The sequence below is a fragment of the Eumetopias jubatus genome, unplaced genomic scaffold, assembly GCF_037043125.1.
Source record: "Eumetopias jubatus isolate StellerSeaLion01/CBP00866 unplaced genomic scaffold, mEumJub1_p1.0 scaffold_16, whole genome shotgun sequence".
NCBI lineage: Eukaryota > Metazoa > Chordata > Mammalia > Carnivora > Otariidae > Eumetopias > Eumetopias jubatus.
In genome coordinates, this window is record NW_028274822.1 from 76,355,928 (window position 1) to 76,378,441 (window position 22,514).

Consider the following 22,514-nt stretch of genomic DNA (forward strand, 5'->3'; position numbering starts at 1 on the left):
GTGAAAATAAACACTAATACCACTATCTCTCACATTCCTTAAAGGCAGAGAATAGCCTACATTTTCTGTGCCTCTATTCCCAGCATGCTGCCTGGCACACAGTAGGTGTCCAATAAATGTTAGTTGAATAATTGAATTTCAGTTTTACGTGATACACTTGTGATAGAGATGGTCAGTCTTCCCATTTTACTAGAAGATGAAAGTAATGAAGGGGACGTTTTCTGTGGTGTGGAAGGATTACTAATTGTAAACATTTGCTTATTAAATTATTTAACGGTAATCCAACTCCATAATTTTCATTATAAATACTGTAAGCAAAGTGTGTGTGTTTATGTACATGTTTATTGAAATATGTTTTATTTGCAAAGCACATTTTGGAGCTCTGGTTATTTAGAGCATGAATTCTGATGAAAAATGGTGACATTACATATTGGTACTTCATTGCAAATTTACTTAACTGACTTCTCGAATACATTGAAAATATTGGTAGCTTAGGGTTTTCAGGTCTTTGTTTTGTAATTTGGTGAGCAGCTTTGATTTTAGAAGCAATTGAAGTAACATCCCAGTGGAAGCATGCTTTCATCTTGTGAGTTTTTGATGAGATATGAGGAGAACCATAATTTGTATCAAGATGAGGATTTGAAGTTAAGGTAGACATGGAAAAAATTGAGCTTCCCTTTCCTGTCTTTTTCCTCTCAAGTTTCTTATCCTTTAATGCACTGACTGCCTGTTAAGTGTCCCCAGTGGATCCTGAGGGGCCTTCAGGCCAGCCCCAGGGGAATCACAGAACAGCTATCAGCCCTTTTCAGGGGCTCCTGGGCTCCAAGGTTTTATTGTGTTTGCCTTCATTTGACTTGAGAAATTGACAAGAACTGGGTAAATTAAGATAGGGCAAATTGTGTACTATTCCAGCTGTTGAGTCATTTGGGGGTTCATTTGTGCATTTTTTTGAAAAAGATTTTTATTTATTTATGTGACACAGAGAGAGAGCGCACAGGCAAGGGGGCAGCAAAGGGAGAGGGAGAAGCAGGCTTACCGCTGAGCAGGGAGCCCAATGCAGGACTCGATCCCAGGACCCTGGGATCATGACCCAAGCCAAAGTTAAGTGTCTCTTAACTGAGGCACCCAGGTGCCCTCATTTGTGCATTATTAAAATTTGAAAAACCATAGGCTTTGGTTTATATTGTATTAGTGATGCATGATCACAAAAAATTTGTTTTGTAATTGTGATATGTGATCACAAAGAAAGAATTGTTTTGTAGTTGTGATAAGTGATCATATCATAAGAATTGTTCTGTAGGGGCGCCTGGATGGCTCAGTTGGTAGAGCATATGACTCTCTCTCTCTTTTTTTTTTTTAATAGAGCGAGAACGCGAGAGGGCGTGCCCACACAGGGAGGTGGGGAGGGAGAGGGGAAGAGAGAATCTTAGGCAGCAACACACCCAGCGGGAAGCCTGCTGTGGCTCAGTCTCACAACCCTCAGATCATGACCTGAGCAGAAATGGAGTCAGATGCTTAACCGATTGAGCCACCTAGGTGTCCAGAGCCACCTAGGTGTCCAGAGCAATTGACTCTTGTTCTCATAGTCATGAGTTCAAATAGCACATTGAGCATTGAGACTACCTTTAAAAAAAAAAAAGTTTTGTAATTGCATTTGTGTGCGTGCGCGCGCGCGTGTGTGTGTGTGTGTGTGTGTCTGTGTATTTCTGGCAGGTTTTAGAGATTACTACTAACTATAAATGTTTTTTTTTGCTTGTCTCTTATAAATGCAGTCTTTTAAAAGAGTATTAAGGATGGGGAGCCCCCTGATCTTTATGCTAGTCTTCTACCCAAAATGCTTTAAAGAGGATTCTTCCTACTTTCTTTTGAGGCATATAGCATTTCTCTTTTAGTTCTATTATGCAGTCCAGTTAATTTAACATAAAGAATTGACTGTGATTTTCTTTTCAAATCTTCATACAGTTTGGAAGGAAAATAGATTTGGGGGTTGTGTTATAGTTTTGCCAGCTAAGGCTACTAAAAGCTTCTTGTAATAGAATATTCACTCCCCAAATACTTAGCCCAACTGTTTCCTCCTCAAAGAGGGCTTTATTTGTTTGTCTCACTTCCCTGGAGGTATTTTCATTTTATTGGTGAAATGGGATGTATGATAATTTTTCCTCAAGAACTGAGGTCTTTGGAAGGTAGTGGGTGGTGGGAAAGTATTTATTTGCTAGTAACTGCATTTTCCTCAGTGAAATTACACCTGCCTGTTTCTTGTAGTTTGTTGTAGATATTGATATTCTGTGGGGTTTTTGTCCCCTACTCCTTTTGAAGAGAGGTGTGCAGATAAGGAAATAGTTTGTATTTTTACCAAAAAGGATCAGACAAAGTGATTTGCCCTAAGGTGGTAAGATTTTTAAGAGTTATACTTTCCTGTTTCTATAGGATGTCTGAAAATTGTGGAGACATAGATTTATATTTAAATAGTGTTAATTTCATTTTGAAATTGCATGCTCAGTATGTTTACCTTCAAGCTCTGGGTATGTCTGTGGGCAGAGTACTTAATTTTAAAGCCATGACTCCAGTTAGTAATCTGAAAAGGGACAATAAGTAATTTGAATTTTTTCCCTATTTTTTTCTCTTTTCAAACACCCTACTTGTAGAGAGAAGGCTTTTTTTTTTTTTTTTAAGATTTTATTTATTTGTCAGAGAGACAGAACAAGCAGGGGGAGAGGTAGGCAGAGGGAGAAGCAGGCTCCCTGCTGAGCAAGGAGCCCAATGCAGGACTCGATCCCAGGACTTGGGGATCATGACTTGAGCTGAAGGCAGATTCTTTTTTTTTTTTAATTTTTTATTGTTATATTAATCACCATACATTACATCATTAGTTTTTTATGTAGTGTTCTATGATTCGTTTTTTGTGCATAACACCCAGTGCTCCACGCAAAACATGCCCTCTTTTTTTTTAAAACATCTTTTTTTTTTTTAAAGATTTTTATTTATTTATTGAGAGAGAGAGAGAATGGTAGAGAGAGAGCATGAGATGGAGGAAGGTCAGAGGGAGAAGCAGACTCCCTGCTGAGCAGGGAGCCTGATGCGGGACTCGATCCTGGGACCCCAGGATCATGACCTGAGCCGAAGGCAGTCGCTTAACCAACTGAGCCATCCAGGCACCCAAAACATGCCCTCTTTAATACCCATCACTAGGCCAACCCATCCCCTCGCCCCCCTCCCCTCTAGAACCCTGTTTGTTTTTCAGAGTCCATTGTCTCTCATGGTTCGTCTCCCCCTCCGACTTACTCCCCTTCATTCTTCCCCTCCTGCTAACTTCTTTTTTTTTTTCTTAACATATATTGCATTATTTGTTTCAGAAGTACAGATCTGTGATTCAACAGTCTTGCACAATTCACAGTGCTCACCATAGCACATACCCTCCCCAATGTCTATCACCCAGCCACCCCATCCGTCCCACCCTCCACCACTCCAGCAACCCTCAGTTTGTTTCCTGCGATTAAGAATTCCTCATATCAGTGAGGTCATATGATACATGTCTTTCTCTGATTGACTTAGTTCACTCAGCATAACACCCTCCAGTTCCATCCACGTCGTTGCAAATGGCAAGATCTCATTCCTTTTGATGGCTGCATAATATTCCATTGTGTATATATACCACATCTTCTTTATCCATTCATCGGTCGATGGACATCTTGGCTCTTTCCACAGTTTGGCTATTGTGGACATTGCTGCTATAAACATTGGGGTGCACATACCCCGAAGGCAGATTCTTTACCAACTGAGCCACCTAGGCGTCCCGAGAGAAGGCTCTTTGAAGCTACTACTAAGAGGTGGTTCTTTGCCCTGGCTGTTGACTCCTCTGTCTGCACTTCTGTATCCCAACATTTGTCACAGCAGCACATTAATGTTAGGGTGAATATTTGATTATGATGTGTGTCTTCCAGCAGATTGTAAGCTGCATGAGAGGGCTGGGTCTCCTTGCTCAGCATTGTGTCTGCCTTGTCTAGCATGATGCCAAGCAACATGATCAAAGCTCAATAAATATTTGAATAAATGAATGATGAATGACAAGGATTAAAGATCTACTCAGCATTCACAGCTGAGTGTATGTGTTGTGTGTATAACCCTGTGAGTGCTAGTAACTGAGTTCTCAGTGAATTGTGTGCCATTTATTAGAGGGTTGTGGACTGGATCCCAATGAAATAAGCATTTTGTATCGATTTGTAGGCTTCAGATTACAATAGGATCCCTAGAATAATAACATGGTAGTTGCCCATTTTGTAGATGAAGAAACCAACAGCCGTAAGACAAAAATGATTTAGTGGTTAAGTAACTGTGCCAGGATAAACTTGCGTGTTGCATCTAAGCCAGAGTTTTCCCACTCTATATTGCTGTTCCCTTGAAACATTGTTAGGAGTGTATGTTTAGTCACTGCCCAGGGTACAGGGTATTAAAAAGGGAAGACAGATTCTTCAGTGAAAGGTGATTACTTTGGTTTTTGACATTGCTAGTTTTGCCTATGACTACCCTTATGAAGGTCTTCATAAAAATGTCTTTTAAAAACCCCCAAAAGATCCGGAAATCCAGTAATTTCATTTCCTGGTACAAGTTCAGTGGCAAAGAATTACAGGAGTAACTCCATTTGACTTAGTGGGAGAAACAGACTTAGCAAGTTTGAACAATCATACAGTGTGCTTTTTACCAGTTGTTGATAAGAGAAGTAGGTCGTAGGTATAGAGAGTATTTCGAAACACATTCATCATTATAAGTGAGTTTGCTGGGTCAGTCATGTCTGCAAAAGTGCTGCAGTTGTTATGAGAACTCTTGGATTATTTTGGCTCTTTGATGAGAAGAGTTTCAGCTTCTGAGACTAGTCTCCTGTGGTACCCTTGAGGGAGATGGTGCAGCCTCTGAATCCCATCCACAGTGTTCTCTGGGCCGGTAGTGCCTGCCTCTCTGGCTCTGTGAGGGAGGTTTCTTACGCAATTCTTTTTCAAAGCTCCAGGGCTGGGGAGAGGTGACTGTGTTTATGAAGATGCTGGTGATAAGCAGCAAATTGGGAGAATATGAGGCATAGTAAACACATCATCCTTGCACATGATCATAGGAAAAAAATCTCTTATTTTGATAGTGCAGTAAAAAAAATATATTTCTGTCATTGAAGAGCCAGAGAGGACCCCTAAAACCTTATAACTCGTGTTTTAGCACCCGTACAATTTCTGTAATGTCATTATTATTTATTATAAGTAAGTTACAGGCCCTGTTAGGGCATCTTTTAGTTGATAAAGGGTCTCTAATTCAAGTGTGGGAGTTAATTTGAAGATTTTTATTTTTTGCATTTAGGATCTCTATATGTTGCTATTTTGCTGCTCATATGCTGATTTCATTTTTAAAATTTTGGCTTTATTGAGCTATAGTTGACATGAAATTGTGAGATGTTTGAAGTGTACCTTGTGGTGATTTGATTTATGTTCTATAGCTCATTTCATTTCTCATCAGACTTCATTTTTAGCAGTCATTTTCATAGCTTCCCATTCTACTCCAACTCATCAGTGTTTACGTCACCATCAGGAATCCCTAGCTTCTCTCTGTAACAGGTTCGTAAAATGACTACAAAATTGCAAAAGGTAAAAGTAAGAGTTCTTTTCTTAGAAAGCTTTAAAAAGTATAAACCTGTTAGAAATTGTCCTTGATATATGGATTTCTAGCTTTTTATGCATGTCCTTTTGTGCTGTTCTCTTAGACCAGAGAGCGCTTAGCCCTCTGGCATAAAGCCTAAGGATTTTCAATCAAAAGTAAAGATTTGCTTCCTTTGGCATGTTAATGCTGTTTGTCTCTCTGTCTTTGTCTTTGAGTGTTTACAACCAGTTCCTATATTTTATAAAATGTGAGCAAAATGCAATTTCATATTTAAAAATTGCACAAACAGGCCAAGTGGAACTGTGAACTGTGGAGGCAGCACCCCACAAAAGAGCTCTGAGTGGCATATTGGCTGACATGGGAAAGCCAAATTGTATGTATGATGGGGAGTTAACCATTGAAAAAGTATGAAAGTTCAGGGGGTGGAAAGTTGAACTGCCCTGTACTTTGTGGTTCAAGGTCGTTGTGTCTCTCTAGAAGTCTTTTTATCTTCGGGCAAGTCACATAATGTTTCTGTGCCGAAGATGAAGGGCCTGGAATTGCTGAGCTTTGGAACCTTTTCCACTCCAGGCTTCTGTGAGGACTGAGCCTGGATGCTTCTTGGTGGATCTTACTTGTGTTTTCTTTTTTTTCATTCCTGGAAAGATTTAAAAACTAAAATGATAATGGGTAATGGGTCATTGAATCGAAACAAAGTACATTTATAATTGATGCCTCCTTCTTGGTATCTTGCCTATTACTTGGATGAATAATGGTAATGGGACGAAACTACTTGGAAGGCAGGAATGAGGGTGAACTCCCTCCCCCCTTTGTTCTTACCATTCTCGATGTCAAAATAAATTGAATCAACATCAAGGCTGTTCCATACTTGCAGTCAGTTGTCTTAAGTGGTCAGCTATTTTTCTAGGAAAAAAAACCAAAACATTTTTTTTCCAGCACCTACATGTCATTAGTGGAGTCCACATCTCTTTTAGCCATAGCTGCTGTGTATGAGGTCTTTTGTGTATCTGACTTTCGTTGTGCTTTATAAGAAATGTTGCATGTGGTCTTTTTTCTTCCTTTTTAAAACAACTTCTATTAAAGTAGGTAAATTAGGCATATTTTTTCTTGGAATGTGTCACATATGAATCTGTTAAAGAATTGGCTGCGGTTAAAATGATTTGTTAGATGAATTCGAGTGTCACTGGTAGATTTTATTTAAGAGACTTCAAAACAGCTCAGCCATCTCATATCCAGAAATGATGAATATTGAATTTTTGTATTTAATCATAGCACCTCCCATATTTGCTTTGGGTGTCTGCTCTCTTGTGAATGTGTATTCTACATAGGCTTACATATTCCATTTTCAGGTTCCTAAAAGCAATTTTAGCTGTTCGTATTGCCATTTAAATAGCTGATTTTAGGACATATGTTTCCTCATCCACGATCTTACCTGTCATTTTCTTTTATTTTTTTTAATTTTTTTTTTTTTTTGAGATTTTATTTATTTATTTGACAGAGAGAGACAGCAAGAGAGGGAACACAAGCTAGGGGGAGTGGGAGAGGGAGAAGCAGGCTTCCCGCGGAGCAGGGAGCCCGATGCGGGGCTCGATCCCAGGACCCTGGGATCATGACCTGAGCCGAAGGCAGACGCTCAACCGACTGAGCCACCCAGGCGCCCCTGTCATTTTCTTTTAAATAATGCATCCAATCTCTCCCACATTGAAAAGTGCCTGCCATTAAAGCAGCAACTTAGAGGGAACATGTTCTTTCCCTCTTGGGACATTCTGGAGTCTTCCTGCGGTTGCTGCTGGCAAGGGAACACTGTGAGCACTGGAGTAATTGATGCTCTGGAATAGTCTCAGCAAATGTGCTGGGCAGGATTTTGCTCCTAGTAGGGGTTTTCCTGTATGTGTTCCTAGCAGGATGTGTTTCCTTTCATATGAACCATAGAAATACATCTGCTGGAATCTTTAAACAGATAACTTCTCAATAAACAGGAAAATGTCAAAATTGTGGTCATTTTTTATGAGATTGATGGAAGTAGACAGAATAGAGAAAATGTAGTAACATTTACTCAGGTGTTTTGAGTGTATTTTATTTGGTACTATTACAGTATAAACACCCTGTCTTGTCTACATTTTTTCGTCCTAACACGCAACACATTTCTTGTATGGCCTATGAAATAAATTTTCTAGGTATAACTTGGCAGTACCTTAAGACTTTACACTCTCCTAGAGGTTGAGGATTATTAACTGACTGTAATACGCAAGTTTTATTCTGAGTATGATTTTTGCAAACTTTCCTCTGACACATAAGTTTGGGGCACCTAGCTGGCTCAGTCAGTAGAGTGTGCAACTCCTGATCTCAGGGTTGTGAGTTCAAGCCCCATGTTGGGTATGGAGATTACTTTTAAAAATAAAATCTTTAAAAGAAAATAAGTCCCTAAACCATAGAGATAGACCTTATTTTTTTTTAAGAATTTTTATTTATTTATCTTGACAGAGAGACAGAGAGAGAGGGGACCCAAGCAGGGGGAGTGGGAGAGGGAGAAGCAGGCTTCCCGTTGAGCAGAGAGCCCGATCTGGGGTTCGATCCCAGGACCCTGGGATCATGACCTGAGCCGAAGGCAGATGCTTAACGACTGAGCCACCCAGGCGCCCCAAGATAGACCTTATTTTTAACAGCTTGTTCTTAGTTTGGATGATCACTCAACATGTAAAGAAAATTTTTTTTTTGTTTCCTTAGATGAGCTATTAAGTATTGTGAATGTCAATAGTCAGCTTTTAGGTTTTATTTGAAGCAAAAACAGGAGTATATTATCAACTCAGTAGAAATCTTTGTGGAAATGTAAATTTGTGCAACTATTATGGAGGGTCCTCAAAAGATTAAAATTACCTTATGATCCAGCAATTCTACTTCTGGGTGTTTATCCAAAGGAAATGAAATCACTAACTTGAAAAGGCATATGTACCCTCATGTTCATTATAGCATTATTTACAATAGCAAAAATTGGAAACAACCTGTGCCTTTGACAGATGAATTGATAAAGATGATGTGGTATGTGTATATGTATATGTGTGTGTATGTGTGTGTATATATACACACATACATCATCTTTTCAGTTCATCTGTTGAATATATATATGTATATAATGTATGTATGTATGTATATAAATATGTATGTGTATGCATATATGATAGAATATTGTTCAGTCATAAAAAAATTCTGCCATCTGTGACAACATGGGTGGATCTTGAGGGTATTATGCTAAGTGAAATGAGTCAGACAGAGAAATACTGTATGATATCACTTACATTATTTTTTTTTAAAGATTTATTTATTTTAGAGAGTGTGTGCACACGGCTGGGGGAGGGGGAGAGAATCTCAAGCAGACTCCCCGCTGAGCACAGAGCCTAACACGGGGCTTGATCTCACGACCCTGAGATCTTGACCTGAGCTGAGATCAAGAACCCGATGCCTAACTGACTGAGCCACCCAGATGCCCCACTTTAACAGCAACAACAAAAACAAACAAACAAAAAAAACCCAGAACAGAACTTAGAAACAGAACAGTGATTGCCAGAAGTTGGGGGAGGGGGTGGATGAAATGGGTGAAGGTGATCCAAAAGTACAGACTTGCAATTACAAGATAAGTAAGTCTTGGGGATTATAAATGCAGCATGGCAACCACAGGAAAGATTTAAAAAATTAAAAAAAAAATGTATTATGGTAGTCACTGGACAGTCAAGACCTAACCCTAACTCTTTCCTGTCCTTCAGTATTACTTGGTGACTTGGGCAGTAGAGATGACTGCCCATGTTTCTAAAGTAGGGGTTTGAGGGGCACCTGGGTGGCTCAGTCGCTTAAGTATCTTCCTTCAGCCCAGGTCATGATCCTGGGTTGCTGGGATCGAGTCCTGTGTTGGGCTCCGTGCTCAGCAGGGAGTCTGCTTCTCCATCTGCCCTTCCCCCTGTTCGTGATCTCTCTCTCAAATAAATAAATAAATCTTTAAAAATAAAATAAAATAGGGGCACCTGGGTGGCTCAGTCGTTAAGTGTCTGCCTTCAGCTCAGGTCATGATCCCCGGGTCCTGGGATCGAGCCCCGCATTGGGCTCCCTGCTCAGCGGGAAGCCTGCTTCTTCCTCTCCCACTCCCCCTGCTTGTGTTCTCTCTCTCGCTGTCTCTGTCAAATAAATAAATAAAATCTTTAAAAAATAAAAATTAAAATAAAATAAAGTAGGTGTTTCAACTAAATCCCAGAGAGAGCATTTCATAGTTGAGCCTCTGCTCTCAACGTGTTCTTACATTGTCTTTCAAAGACATCAGTTTTTATTACAATGAAATCCATTTTAGGATAGTCCCAGTCTTGTTAGATTTGTGGGTAGAATAATAACTTTCATATTATAAGGCCTTAAGTAAGGTTTGTAATTCCTACATTTTGTGGAAATTAAAAACCATGTTGCATTTTCTCACATCTAAAGTCAATTTATTTTGAAGTTTCTAAACATTTCTTTCTTTGATTTGCTTAATGAATGACTTATTGCTACATCTTCTCCCTCTACTGCTGCTGCTGATCCTACAATTGCAAAGAAAAGGCCCTATGCATTTTTAAGAGTTTGTACTTGAAAAACCTAATGAGCAGGCAACTTCTCCAAGATTGGACTCTGCAAAGAAATTTAAAATTATACCTAGTATTTCCTTGGACTTTGTGTCTATTGTATTAGTTTAGGATTTTTTCATTTATTCTTTTTAATTTAATTGAAAATTAGATTTCTTTATAAAGTGTTTTAGTTTTGGGGGATACTTTAGTTGTATAATTTAGGATAAGATTATTTAACAAAAATTCCTGAGGTTGGATGAAATGACATCTTAATTTGGAAATTCATAGCTGAGCATTTAAAAAAGTGAAACACTAATGCCATTTGATAATGCAGGGGAGTTGAGAAGTTGAGATAGATCTTATTTTTTCCTTTGCGGGGAAATTGAAATGTAGTAAATACTGTGCTAAGGTAGGAGAACATAAAACTTTGTAAAGGGTGTATGATAACTGATGCTAGTTCTCTTGCGTGAAGTTATACTCTTGGCCCATAATCAGTAGGGAATTAATTAGCTCTTTTCCCCTCAGGTAGAGAAACCTGTTAGGGGACTCTTCAATAATAATGGCTAACACTTACTGGACAGTGCTCACTATGCTTCAGAGTCTATGCTAGGTACTTTGCAGATATTTTTAAAAACAGCTTTGTTGAGATACACAGTTGATCCTTGAACAACATGGAGGTTAGGGGCACTGACCCCTTGTGCAGTCAGAAATCTGTGTATAACTTTGGACTCCCCAAAACTTAACTATTAACGGCCTACTGTTGACTGGAAGCCTTACCGGTAACATAGTCAATTAACACATATTTTATATGTTAAATGTTATAGTCTGTATTCTTACAGTAGAGTAAGCTAGAGAAAAGAAAGTGTTACTGAGAAAATTATAAGGAAGAGGAAATACATTTTACAGTCCTGTACTGTATTTATTGAAAAAAATCTGCAAGTGCACCCGTGCAGTTGAAACCCATGTTGTTCAAGGGTCAGTTATAATTCACATACCATACAGTTCACCCATTTAAAACATACAGTTCAATGGTTTTTAGTATACGTATTCACAGGTATATACAGCTATTACCACAGTTGATTTTAGAACATTTTCATCACTTCAGAAAGAAACCCTGTACTTGTTAGCTGTAACTTTTTATTCTCTTGTTGTCATCTTCCTTCCCCACCCCCTGCCAAACAACCACTAATTTACTTTCTTTATCTGTCAATTTGCCTATTCTGGACTTTATATGAATGGAATCATAATATGTAGACTTTTGTGGTTGGGATTTTGTGATTTACTCAGCATAATATTTTTAAATTTCCTCAAGTTGTAGTGTGTATTACCACTTCATTCGTTTTTATTGCTAAATAATATTTCACTGTATGGGTATACCACATTTTGTTTTCCCATTCATCTAATGAGTCTCCAACCTATGGGTTGTTTCTTCTCTTTGGCTTACTGTGAATATGCTGCCAAGAGCATTCACATATAAATATGTGTTTGAATATCAATTCTTTGGGGTGTATTTCTAGGAGTGGATTTCTGGGTCATATGGTAACTGTTTAATCATTTCAAAAGCTGCGAGACTGCTTTCCAGGACAGCTCTACCATTTTATATTCCGCTAGTAGTGTATGAGAGTTCTGATTTCTCTGCATCCTCATAACACCCGTTAACTCTCTGACTTTTTGATTCTAGCCATCTTAGTGGGCATGAAATGGTATTTCTTTGTGGTTGTGATTTAAATTTCCTTAATGACTAATGATGTGCAGTATCTTTTCATGTGCTTATTGGACATTTGTATATCTGATTTGGAAAAATATCTATTCAAGTTCTTTGCTCCTCTTTAAATTGGATTATTTGTCTATTATTGAATTGTAGGAATTCTTTTTTTTTTTTAGGATTTTATTTATTTATTTGACAGAGAGAGAGCACAAGCATGGGGAGTGGCAGGCAGAGGGAGAGGGAGAAGCAGGCTCCCCTCAGAGCAGGGGAGCCCAACCAGGGACTTGATCCCAGGACCCCGGGATCATGACCTGAGCTGAAGGCATTCACTCAACCAACTGAGCCACCCAGGCACCCGAATTGTAGGAATTCTTATATATTCTAGATAGAGGTGCCTTATCAGATATATGATTTGCAAAAAATTTCTTCCATTCTGGTGGATTGTCTTTTCACTTTCTTGATGGTATCTTTTGAATCACAAAGGTTTTTAACTTTGATAAAATCCAGTTTATCTTTTTATTTTGTTGCTTGTGCTTTTGGTGGTGTCATATCTAAGAATCCTTTGTCAGATCCAAGGTCATGAAGATTTACGTCTGTGTTTTCTTCCAAGAGTTTCATAGTTTTAATTCTTTTACAATTATGTCTTTGATCCGTTTTGAAGTAATTATTTTGTAAGGTGTAGGTCAGGGTCCAACTTCTTTTGTAGTGGCTGTCCAGTGGTCCCAGCACCTTCTGTTGAAGACTTTCCTTTCCTCATTGAATGGTTTTGGCACTCTTGTTGCAAATCACTTGACCAAAGATGTATGAATTTATTTCTGGACTTTGAATTTCATTCCATTGATCTGTATATCTGTCCTTCTTGTACATCACTGTCTTGATTTTCATTGCTTTGTAGTAAGTTTTGCAATCAGAAAGTATGGATCTTGCCAATTTGTTCTTTTTCAGGGTTGTTTTGGTTATTTTGGGTTCCCTTGCAATTCTGTATGAATTTTAGAATCTGTTAATTTCTATGAAGTCAGCTGAGATTCTGATAGGGATTGCATTAAATCTGTAGATCAATTTGGGGAGTATTGCTTTTTTTTTTTTTTTTTTTTTAAGTAGGCTCCATGCCTACCGTGGGAGGTTGAACTCACAACCCTGAGATCAGGTGTCCTATGCTCTACCAACTGAGCCAGCCAGGCTTCCTGGAGTATTGTTATGTTAATGTTAAGTCTTCTGATCCATTAGCACCAGATGTCTTTCCATTTAATTGTGGTGCTTAACTTCTTTCAGCAGTGTCTTGTATTTTTCAGTGTACAAGTCTTTCACCTTCTTGGTTAGGTTTATTCCTAAGTATTTTATTTTTTCTGATACTGCTGTGAATGGAATTGTTTTCTTAATTTCATTTTCGGATTGTTAAGAGTGTATAGAAATACAATTGATTCTTGTGTATTGATCTCTTACCCTGCAACCTTGCTGAACTTATTCTAATAGTTTTTTAGCAGATTCCTTAGGATTTTCTATATGTAAGATCATGTCATCTATGTTCAGAGATAGTTTCACTTCTTCCTTTCCAATCTGAATGCCTTTTATTTCTTTTTCTTGTCTAATTACCCTGGCTAGAACCTTTAGCACATTGCTGAATAGAAATGGCAAGAGTAGACATCCTTGTCTGGTTCTTGATCTTGGGGAGAAAAAGCATCTTTCATCATTGAATATTGTGTTAGCTGTGGGGTTTTTGTTTTAATCAGTTTGAGGAAGTTTCCTGGTATTCCTGCTTTGTTGAGTGTTTTTATCATGAAAGTGTTGGATTTTATCAAATGCTTTTTATCTGTGTGAGATGATCATATGATGTTTGTTTTTATTTGATTGATATGTTACATTATTTGATTTTCAGATGTTGACCCTACCTTGCATTTCTAGGACAAGTCCCACTTGGTCATGGTGTATAATCCTTTTTATAGGTTGCTAGATTTGCTCTGCTAGTATTTTGTTGAGCATTTCTGCATCTTTATTCATAAGACATATTGGTGTAGTTTTCTTGTGATATCTTTCTTTGATTTTGGTATTAGAGCACTGGCCTCATAAAATTAGTTTGGAGGTGTTCTCTTCTGTTCTTTGGAAGAATTTGTAAGAATTTATGTTAATTCTTTAAATATATGATAGGCTTCGGTGGCAGTGTTGAAAGCATCTGGACCTGGGCTTTGTCAGATGATTTTTTGAATTATTATAGGTATCAATCCCTTCATTTTATAGAAGAGGAAACTGAAGCTCAGAAAGGTTAAGTACTTCTCTCATAAGTGGCAAAACTGATCTTAATCTGAATGACTTTATGTCAAGTTCTAGGATGATAACAGTAGCTGACATTTACCATGTAGTTATGTGTCTCTAACCATACAAGGTGCTCTGACATTAATCTCCTGCTACAATCCCCACACCAAGTGCTCATTTAATAATAGCTTCAACTTCATATGTATCATACCCGTTTTCAGATAGAGAATCTGACACTGACTTGGCCAGGAAGTAAATGATACAGCTGTGTTTCTCACTCACAGGGCTGTCTGACTCTGGAGCCTGCCCTCTAAATTGCTTTTCTCTATTGTGTACAGCAAAAGCAGCTGTGCCACATGTGGGCTGCTGAGCCCAGGTCAGGTGTGACCGTGTTGTAAATGCACTCACACTGTCCTTCAAACTGCACCTGGACATACCTGGCTTCAGTCAGCATAGTGCTCTGGAACTACTGTCTTTTCTCACTTACTCTGCTATGTAGCTAACACTCTTCTCCATGGTTGTAGCAAAAGAACCCGTATATCATTCTGACTGCATGTGGTTAGGATGAAAGTAAGTTGTCACTATGCGCAATATAGAAATGACTTTTAAAGGTATTTTAGTATGGACGTCAGCCAGCAGATTTGCGTAATGTCTTTCAATGAGAACATTCAAAGCACTTTACATGTTTATATTCATTTTGATGTTGTTGGTGAGATTAGATGGTATCTAGCCTATTTGAGTAAAGAGGGAAAATTCTATTTTTTAAGTTAAAGGCCCTCCTCAAATGTCCATTCACATTTCAAAGGAGGCACAAAAAGCTGACCTGATGCCTTGTGTGGGTGGAGGGGCTGGTTGAGTGGTGGAGCTCACAGAGGGAGGTTAGGTCTCATCTTCTGCACAGTGGGGTGGGTGGTATCTAGGCTAGGCAGCTGGTGTTCTGGGAGCCCCAGGAACAAGGGCTCGAGGCTCCACTGTACAGAACCAGGTTGTCAGTGGTACCTGCTCATATCTGTGCTCATCTGTGCTTGGTGTTGTCTTATCCAGGGCCTGCAGCCTGGCTTCTGCTGAGGCTGGCGTGGGGCAGTCCCCTCATTGTGCAGCACTGGAGGGAGGGTATCTGAGTGTCTAGCTCCTCTTAATTTAGGCTTTCAGTCAGTTTTCTCTGCAGCCTGTTTTCCACATCCCTGTCTTTAGAGATAGCTTTTCTTCTGAGTGCTCTGGGGTTTCACAGTGGGCCTTGGCAGGCATCCTTTTGTGAGCCTCTCCTGAGGCACTCAGCTGAGTGGAGAACATTCACACCTCAGTCAGTTACATGTGCATGATCGCTTTCTGTCTTCCCAGATTTTCTTGTCACGTTTACTCTTTTTTTTAAAGATTTTTTTTTTTTAAGTAATCTGTACACCCAATATGAGGCTTGAACTTTTACAACCCCGAGATTAAGAATCTCACTGTCCACCCACTGAGCCAGACAGGCACCCCCACATTTGCTCTTTTGTAGGCTTCTTTCCAGTGTTCTTTCTTTTGTCCTTTGGTGTTACCTACTTTTATTCCTTTATTGGCATTTTATTAGGATTTCAGGAAGGAGTGGAGATAAATGTCATTTGTATTTCTTTTGTAAATTACCTCTTCATGTCCTTTGTATAACTTTCTATTGGGATTTTTATGTTTTAAATCTGTTAAAACTTCATATATGAACAGTAACTCTTTGACATATGGTGCAATCCTTCCTTTCTTCTCTGTTAACTTTTGAAACACTTGCTGGAAAATACCGGTGGGGATTCCAGCTTTTGCTAACTTGTACAGATGGTTGTATAGGGAAATGGATCCTGAGACCAGCTGGCTGTACATTAACTTTTATATGGATGTGACTTTCTTTTGGTTTTCACCACCTCATGGAAGCTGTCTTATCTATTCATACTTGAGAAATACTCAAGCTGTTTTACAAATGACAGACTCTGGCCAAGTGGAAGCGAATCATTTGCCGTCTCCTCTACCAAATACTCTAAATATATGGTCCTGGTAGTCAGCTGGAAAGGTCTGGCAACAGCTGGGCTGAGGAACACGGGTGCTCAGATGCCTGCCAAACGTTTGTTGCCTCAGCCCGGCCACATGCCCCAGGCTTGGAAAGAGGCCACTTTTGCACATGCCTTGGAAGGGTAGAAGGAGACTTTGGCAAGTATAAATGATCTCCCTCTGCATTTAGCAGTGGGCCCAGAGCCATGAGGAAGAGAATCAGAGGGAAGGAATTAGCAACAGCCCACCCTGTGTCCCATTTGGCATGAGTAGACAGGTGTTAACCTTCCTCCATGCATGGTGATCAGGAGTACTGGTTTTCAGCTGAGTTGTCAGGTTTGACCATGTTCCACTTCCTCTTATGTTTTCTCCAGGCCCCTTCTATCCTAGCCAATATGAACAGGATGTCCTGCATATTAGCAGACAGGAAAATTATATTGGTTGCAGTTTAGGAAACCTGGATCAGGTGAGGCCTGGCGATCCCAAAGCATGAAGCTTTCACTGCACATGTCTCTGGGATACCTAGTGGAATTTGGAGTCTGAAGTGACCCATGAGGAAGCCCAGGAACACCCGGCTTGGTGTCGCTTCCCCTTTCCCAAGTCCCCTGGTTACTTGGGAAGTGGCTGTGGTGAATGATCAGTTCTGACATGAAAACCCACCCTGGTTTCATTTCCCCTCCCTGAGTTTTTCCTTTCCTCTGTCTGACTGCTACTGCTAAAATCATTCTGGAACTTTCTCAGGCTGGTTTACTGGCACAGTTCAGCCATCACCTTGCTTATAGCTTCTTGCCATCTAATATATCCAATATGCTACTGTTAGACCTCTTGTCATCCTAAATAGCACTTTTATCACATTGCTTTCTATTTAAATCTTTGCTATTCTTTTCTAAGACCTGGCTTTTGACCTATCTGTGCCTTAGTCAGACTCCTGCTAACACTTAGCACCAGAAGTCTTGTTCTAAGTTGCTCTGATATTATTCCTATGTTGGAAGGATTTTGAAGACAAGGATGGTTGCTTATGTCTTTGAATTTGCCACTACACGTAGCCGGTCTTATGGAAGCACTCTTGTAAGCAGGCACAGTCCTCATCAAGAGAGCCAGTGTCTGGGGAAAATGCTTAAAAAACTGAAATATTACCTCAGCAGACTGAGGAAAAAGCCACAGTATCATAACTTTTGGGGGGATTTGCTTTAGCTTCAGATTTACCAGTTAACTTCTCTTTGGAGTTTCCTTATCTATGAAAGGAGAAGGTTGCAGTGAATTATCTTTCAATTCCCACCCAACCCTGAAAGGCTAATTTTCCTTCATTTTTTGCTTTGATCTTTCTCCTGAAATTAAAACTGATGAGCTGTTTCTGGATCTTGAATTTGGAGCTTTTCATTTGTTTGAAATTCTTTCCCTGACGCATTTTATTTTCTCTGGGTATGTGCTGCTAAAGGAAATTTGGGTTTGCCATTTGGCTACTTTTTAGGAGAGCAGACAAAATGCCATATTCTGATTTTTTTTTTCCTGCTTGGATTTTAATGTACTTTTTGCTCTTCCACAGACACAATGAGGCGAGTGGTACGACAGAGCAAGTTTCGGCATGTATTTGGACAAGCGGTGAAAAATGACCAGTGTTATGATGACATCCGGGTTTCTCGAGTGACCTGGGATAGTTCCTTTTGTGCTGTCAATCCCAGATTTGTTGCCATTATCATAGAAGCGAGTGGGGGAGGAGCGTTCCTTGTGCTCCCTTTGCACAAGGTAAGTAATCGGACTTTTCTATTCTTAGATACCCTCTGGTAATCTTGATTTATTTCATAATAGATTGACTTTGAAGATTGATAGTTCACTAAGAGTTGTGACTATGGAGACCATTAGACTCTGATGTAACTGAGGTTTATTCCACACACTTCACTAACCACATCAGTTTTTCTCTAACAGAATCATTAAACAAAATGGTGAACTCTGTTCTGGGTGTGCCTTACCTGGATGAAGAGATTATTATAATGATGCTGTGAGTATGGGCAGCCACAGGCATTTTATGATTTGGTTAGTAATCATCCACTTTTCACAGAAGTTTTTTCAAAAAGTGCAGTTTTTAAAAGGAACAGAAAAAAAATTTTTTTAAAGATTTTATTTGAGAAAGAGCATGTGTGCAAGCAGGGGGAAGAGCAGAGGGAGGGGGGAGAGAGACTCTCAAGCCGACTCCATGCCCAGCGGAGAGCTCATCATAGGGCTCCATCTCACAACCCTGAGATCATAACCCTAGCCAAAGTCAAGAATCTGACGCTTAACTGACTGAGCCACCCAGGTGCCCCTGGGCAGAAATTTTTAAGTTCATCTTCTTCCTCTTCTTCTCCTCCTCCTTTCTTTTCCTTCTCCTCCTTCACCTGTGAGTCATGAGGACTGAGACTTTTTGGTTTTTTGAATGGTGAGATGAAACCTTAAGAAAATGTCCCCAAACAACACAGGTTTTAAGTCTGGACAAGACTAAGTTTCAGCATAGAATCTAAGCAGTGCAAATAAGTGGTACAAATAAAGGATCTTTACTGAAAGTTGTTACGTGTGATCTTCAACCCTACTGGGCTTGCCAGTCTCCTGACTTTATCCTTCCATGGAGCCCTTTCCAATATGGGGGAGAAGATAGGAGATTTGTGAATTTCTGACTGTTCTTGAGTATTGTAGATGAAACTCAGTACTTGCTTTAACAGGAAATCCCAGGATTGCAGATAAGTGGGTGGGGTGAAGAGAGAGAGCAAAGCTGGAAAGAGTCCTTTTCTAGTTGGCTTCTAAGAGGAAAATAAGTTTGATGAGTCCTGAACTCTAATGATAAGGGCTTAGTACTGGTGAGGATGCAGGTGTTGGGTCACATTACAGCTGTTTCCATTCTGCTAACATTGGGTCTCCGTGAGTCTGAGCCACGTATATTAGGGGTACATCTCATCATAACGGACTGTGTGATTCTGAACATGGTTACAGTAAAGGGAATTTCTGTCAAAGTATTGTTTTCCATTATATTTTGATGTTTTTTCCTTGGGAAAATTCTCACTGGGAAAACTTCCAATTCCCCTGTACTTTACTTTCTCTCAGATACTCATGACTGACTTATTTTAACGTCTGATTTTTATTTCAGTGGCCAGATTGATGTGATATTATCCAATAGGACCATCACACTACAGAAATAGTAGATGGATACCCTTAGGGAACAAATTTGATAAGTGTTTCCAAACGTACTTTCTTACTGGCAGAGTTGTTGATCATATTTTAAAGGAGACTCTTTTCATTAAGTTGAAATTTAATTTTCTATTCAGATACTTTTATTTCTGTGGAGAAAATTGCTGTTTAGTGGCAAATAATACATTACAGTATTACAACTGCTTACCTGATTCTAGAGTGGGAGTTTGAATTTAATGTCAGTTGCATGTGGTAGGTTTTACGGTGGCCTTCTGAGAGGAACACCTCAGTTTGTCAACTGACATCAGGCACCGGTGCACCATGATGTGTTTTGGAGTTTGAGTTTTTATTCTCCCTTCTATAGACTGAGATACATTTAAGACTGACTTATTTATTTACTTATTTAGCTCCAAAGAAATGGAACAAGCCAATTAAGCCCCAAAATAAACTTTTGAATGGTTAATCTTCCTCTGAGTTCCCAGATAGTTCTCTTCAAGTTCCATCCACAAAAGGCTCTGTGAATCCATCTTTGCTTTTACAAACCACAGGAAGCTTTGAGTTTCATTTATATCATTCAAGGGATATCTGTATGCAGTTCCTAAGCCAACTGGATCTTATGATTTGGTTTTCACTTGCATTAGTATTTTGTTCTTATACCAGTTTGTATAGGAATTAAGGTAGAATAAGTTGCTTTAAAAATAGCCATGTTTCCTTGGAAGAAGTGTTAGTTTTTGGAGGAGCCTCAAGGGTCATTTTCCCAGACTATGATATGGTCTGTGTGGCTTTGCTCCTTAAATATTAATTTGTTTTGGAGGAGGTGACATTGGCATAAACTAAGCCCAGCTATTGGAAATAAGGCCAGTACTTGGTGTTAAATGACTTTTATAATTGATGGGTTCACATGTACTGTGTGGGATTTTGTGTATTAAAGTGCCTGTATTTTAGCCCTTAGGGTCAGTGTAGCATAGACAAAGAACATGGGTCTGGGAATTGGGGAGCTGGGGGTCGTTCAGTCCTGGCTCAGCCACAGACTTGTAGTAGGACATGGATATGTCTATCCTTCCTACAACTTCAGTCGCTTGACAGCTTTGAAATAGTTTTATAATGAGGTGCTGCTTTTGTTTAAAGCTAAGGAAAACCAAATTCTTAAATATAATAGGAAGTGATGCTTGAAATTAAGATCGCAAGAAATGATGCTCTAGGTGTGTACTGGACTCCAGTGTGTTAGCAGTCTGGGATTCCTCTAAACATGAGTTGTAGGAGATGGGCATGGTTTTTAATAGCCATCTCAGAGACTTCTATTAATGCCCCCTACCCCTTCTTTTTTCTGGTTATAAACAGGCAGGTGAGTTTTGGTGATGCTTTTGGGGCTCTCTCTACATATTAATACTGAATATGCATGTATTGATCTTAAGATGTATTGTGACTCTTCCACAAAGGTTCCTGTTTAAAAACATGGCCTTCCATGAATTTATCTTCAAAGCTAGTTAGTGTTACCAATAAATAGGGCTTATTATTGCTACTTCATGAGGTTTGTGGTTAGATTCTGGGAAAGTCGTGATCTCTGTGGACTTAAAAAAAAAAAATGGAAAGAGTAGTAGGGACAAATACATTAAAATACATACATAGCAAGAGGCAAGCTTAGGAATGAATGTATATTTATTTCAAGTGTGTGGTTTATGAGGTTTTCGTTAAGAAGGTTTTATTAGGGAAAGTGGGATTGCAGGAAGTCACTGCTGGAGGACTACAGAAGGTACTCAGCCCTGACGTGGGGTGATTTAGATTAGCACACGTGGTTCAGGATCTCTTTTGTAATGCTCCCATCAAGCTGTGGCATGCCATGCTGTCATGACTTTCAAGGTGTGGCTTAATACATTTTCTTATTATTTGGTCTTTCAGAGGATGAATAATAGCAGTCTTGCAGAACAGAAGTTGGCTTTGTGGTTTTGGCTGTAGGGATTCCCCCCACCCCAACAATTACACAAGCTGCCTTGTATCAAGAACATACAGGTTTTAGCTCTCTCTGCACTATACCATGTGGGCAAGAACAAGCCTCTCCTGTGTGGAGTAGCCGCACTGGTGATGGGGGATGAGGCATTCCCATCCCTGTCGTGAAGCATGGTGGCATATACACACCAGTGTTTGTGGGAAGGTGCATGTATGTGCATGCACATACACACTAAAGCTTCAGATCACAGGGAACCTGTAAATCCTAACTTAAAACAAGGGTGGGGGGAGTTGGTTGGAATTCTCTGCTCTTGATCTCTTAACATTCACTTAGGTGGGGGCACCTGGGTAGCAACTGCCTTCGGCTCAGGTCATGATCCTGGAGTACCGGGATCAAGTCCCGCATCGGGGCTTCCTGCTTAGTAGGGAGTCTGCTTCTCCCTCTGACCTCTCCCCTCTCATGTTCTCTCTCTCAAATAAATAAATAAAATCTTCTAAAAAAAATTAGGTGGAGGATGTACATTGCTTTCTCTCTTCCTCCCTTGACTGTTCTTACTTTGGGTTATTGGAGTGATGGCTGATTTCACCCTCCCAGTAACTGCCTCTGAGGCAGCTCTGCTCTGGGCCAGAGCGGCCAGGCCTCTGTTACCCTTTTGGGCAACTATCCCTTCTCTTTCTAGCTTCTCTGGTAGAGCGGTGCAGTACCTTCTTGCACACAGTTATGTTTCTCCCATTTGTTTTAGAAACTTATGTAGGAATATTTGTGACATGGCTTTATTTATGTCTGTGAACTAACTATCTTTTCAACTCCTCTGGTGGTCTTTCTCAACTAGGGTGTTGTGAAAGAATTCAGTCCTACAGAAAATCATTTCAGTAAATATTTTCTTAGTTCTCTCAAGGATGGGACATGCTATGCCTTCTAGATGAATAGGAGAGAAATTAATTAATTACATGTGTTTGCTGCCTTAGAGCGTTAGGACTTACTTTTCTCGTAGAACCCGGGTTGACAAGGGCTGCTGCAGAGTGGTGTTCTGTCCTATTTATTGAGGAGTAAATCTTGATTCATTTCACTCAGAATTCTCAGTGCCTCTTCTCACTGTTCAGTATCCAACTCAAACGTTATCTCTGATATACTGAGTCAGTGAAAATCATCTTTTGGGTTCCCTTAGCTGCTTGTCCGTGCTGCTGGTACCACATCCTGCATCATCACATTGTAC

At 39.6% G+C, this 22,514-nt stretch overlaps 1 protein-coding gene across 2 annotated transcripts in view; it reads left to right on the forward strand.

Moving 5' to 3' along the window:
* Positions 1-22,514, forward strand: part of CORO1C (coronin 1C) — a 74,129-nt gene that overhangs the window by 10,798 nt on the left and 40,817 nt on the right. For both annotated transcript variants that reach the window (XM_028116597.2, XM_028116595.2), the window contains exon 2: positions 17,738-17,937. In XM_028116597.2, the coding sequence (XP_027972398.1) occupies positions 17,743-17,937 (195 nt within the window). In that variant the 5' untranslated portion in view covers positions 17,738-17,742. The remainder of the gene's footprint in view (positions 1-17,737; positions 17,938-22,514) is intronic.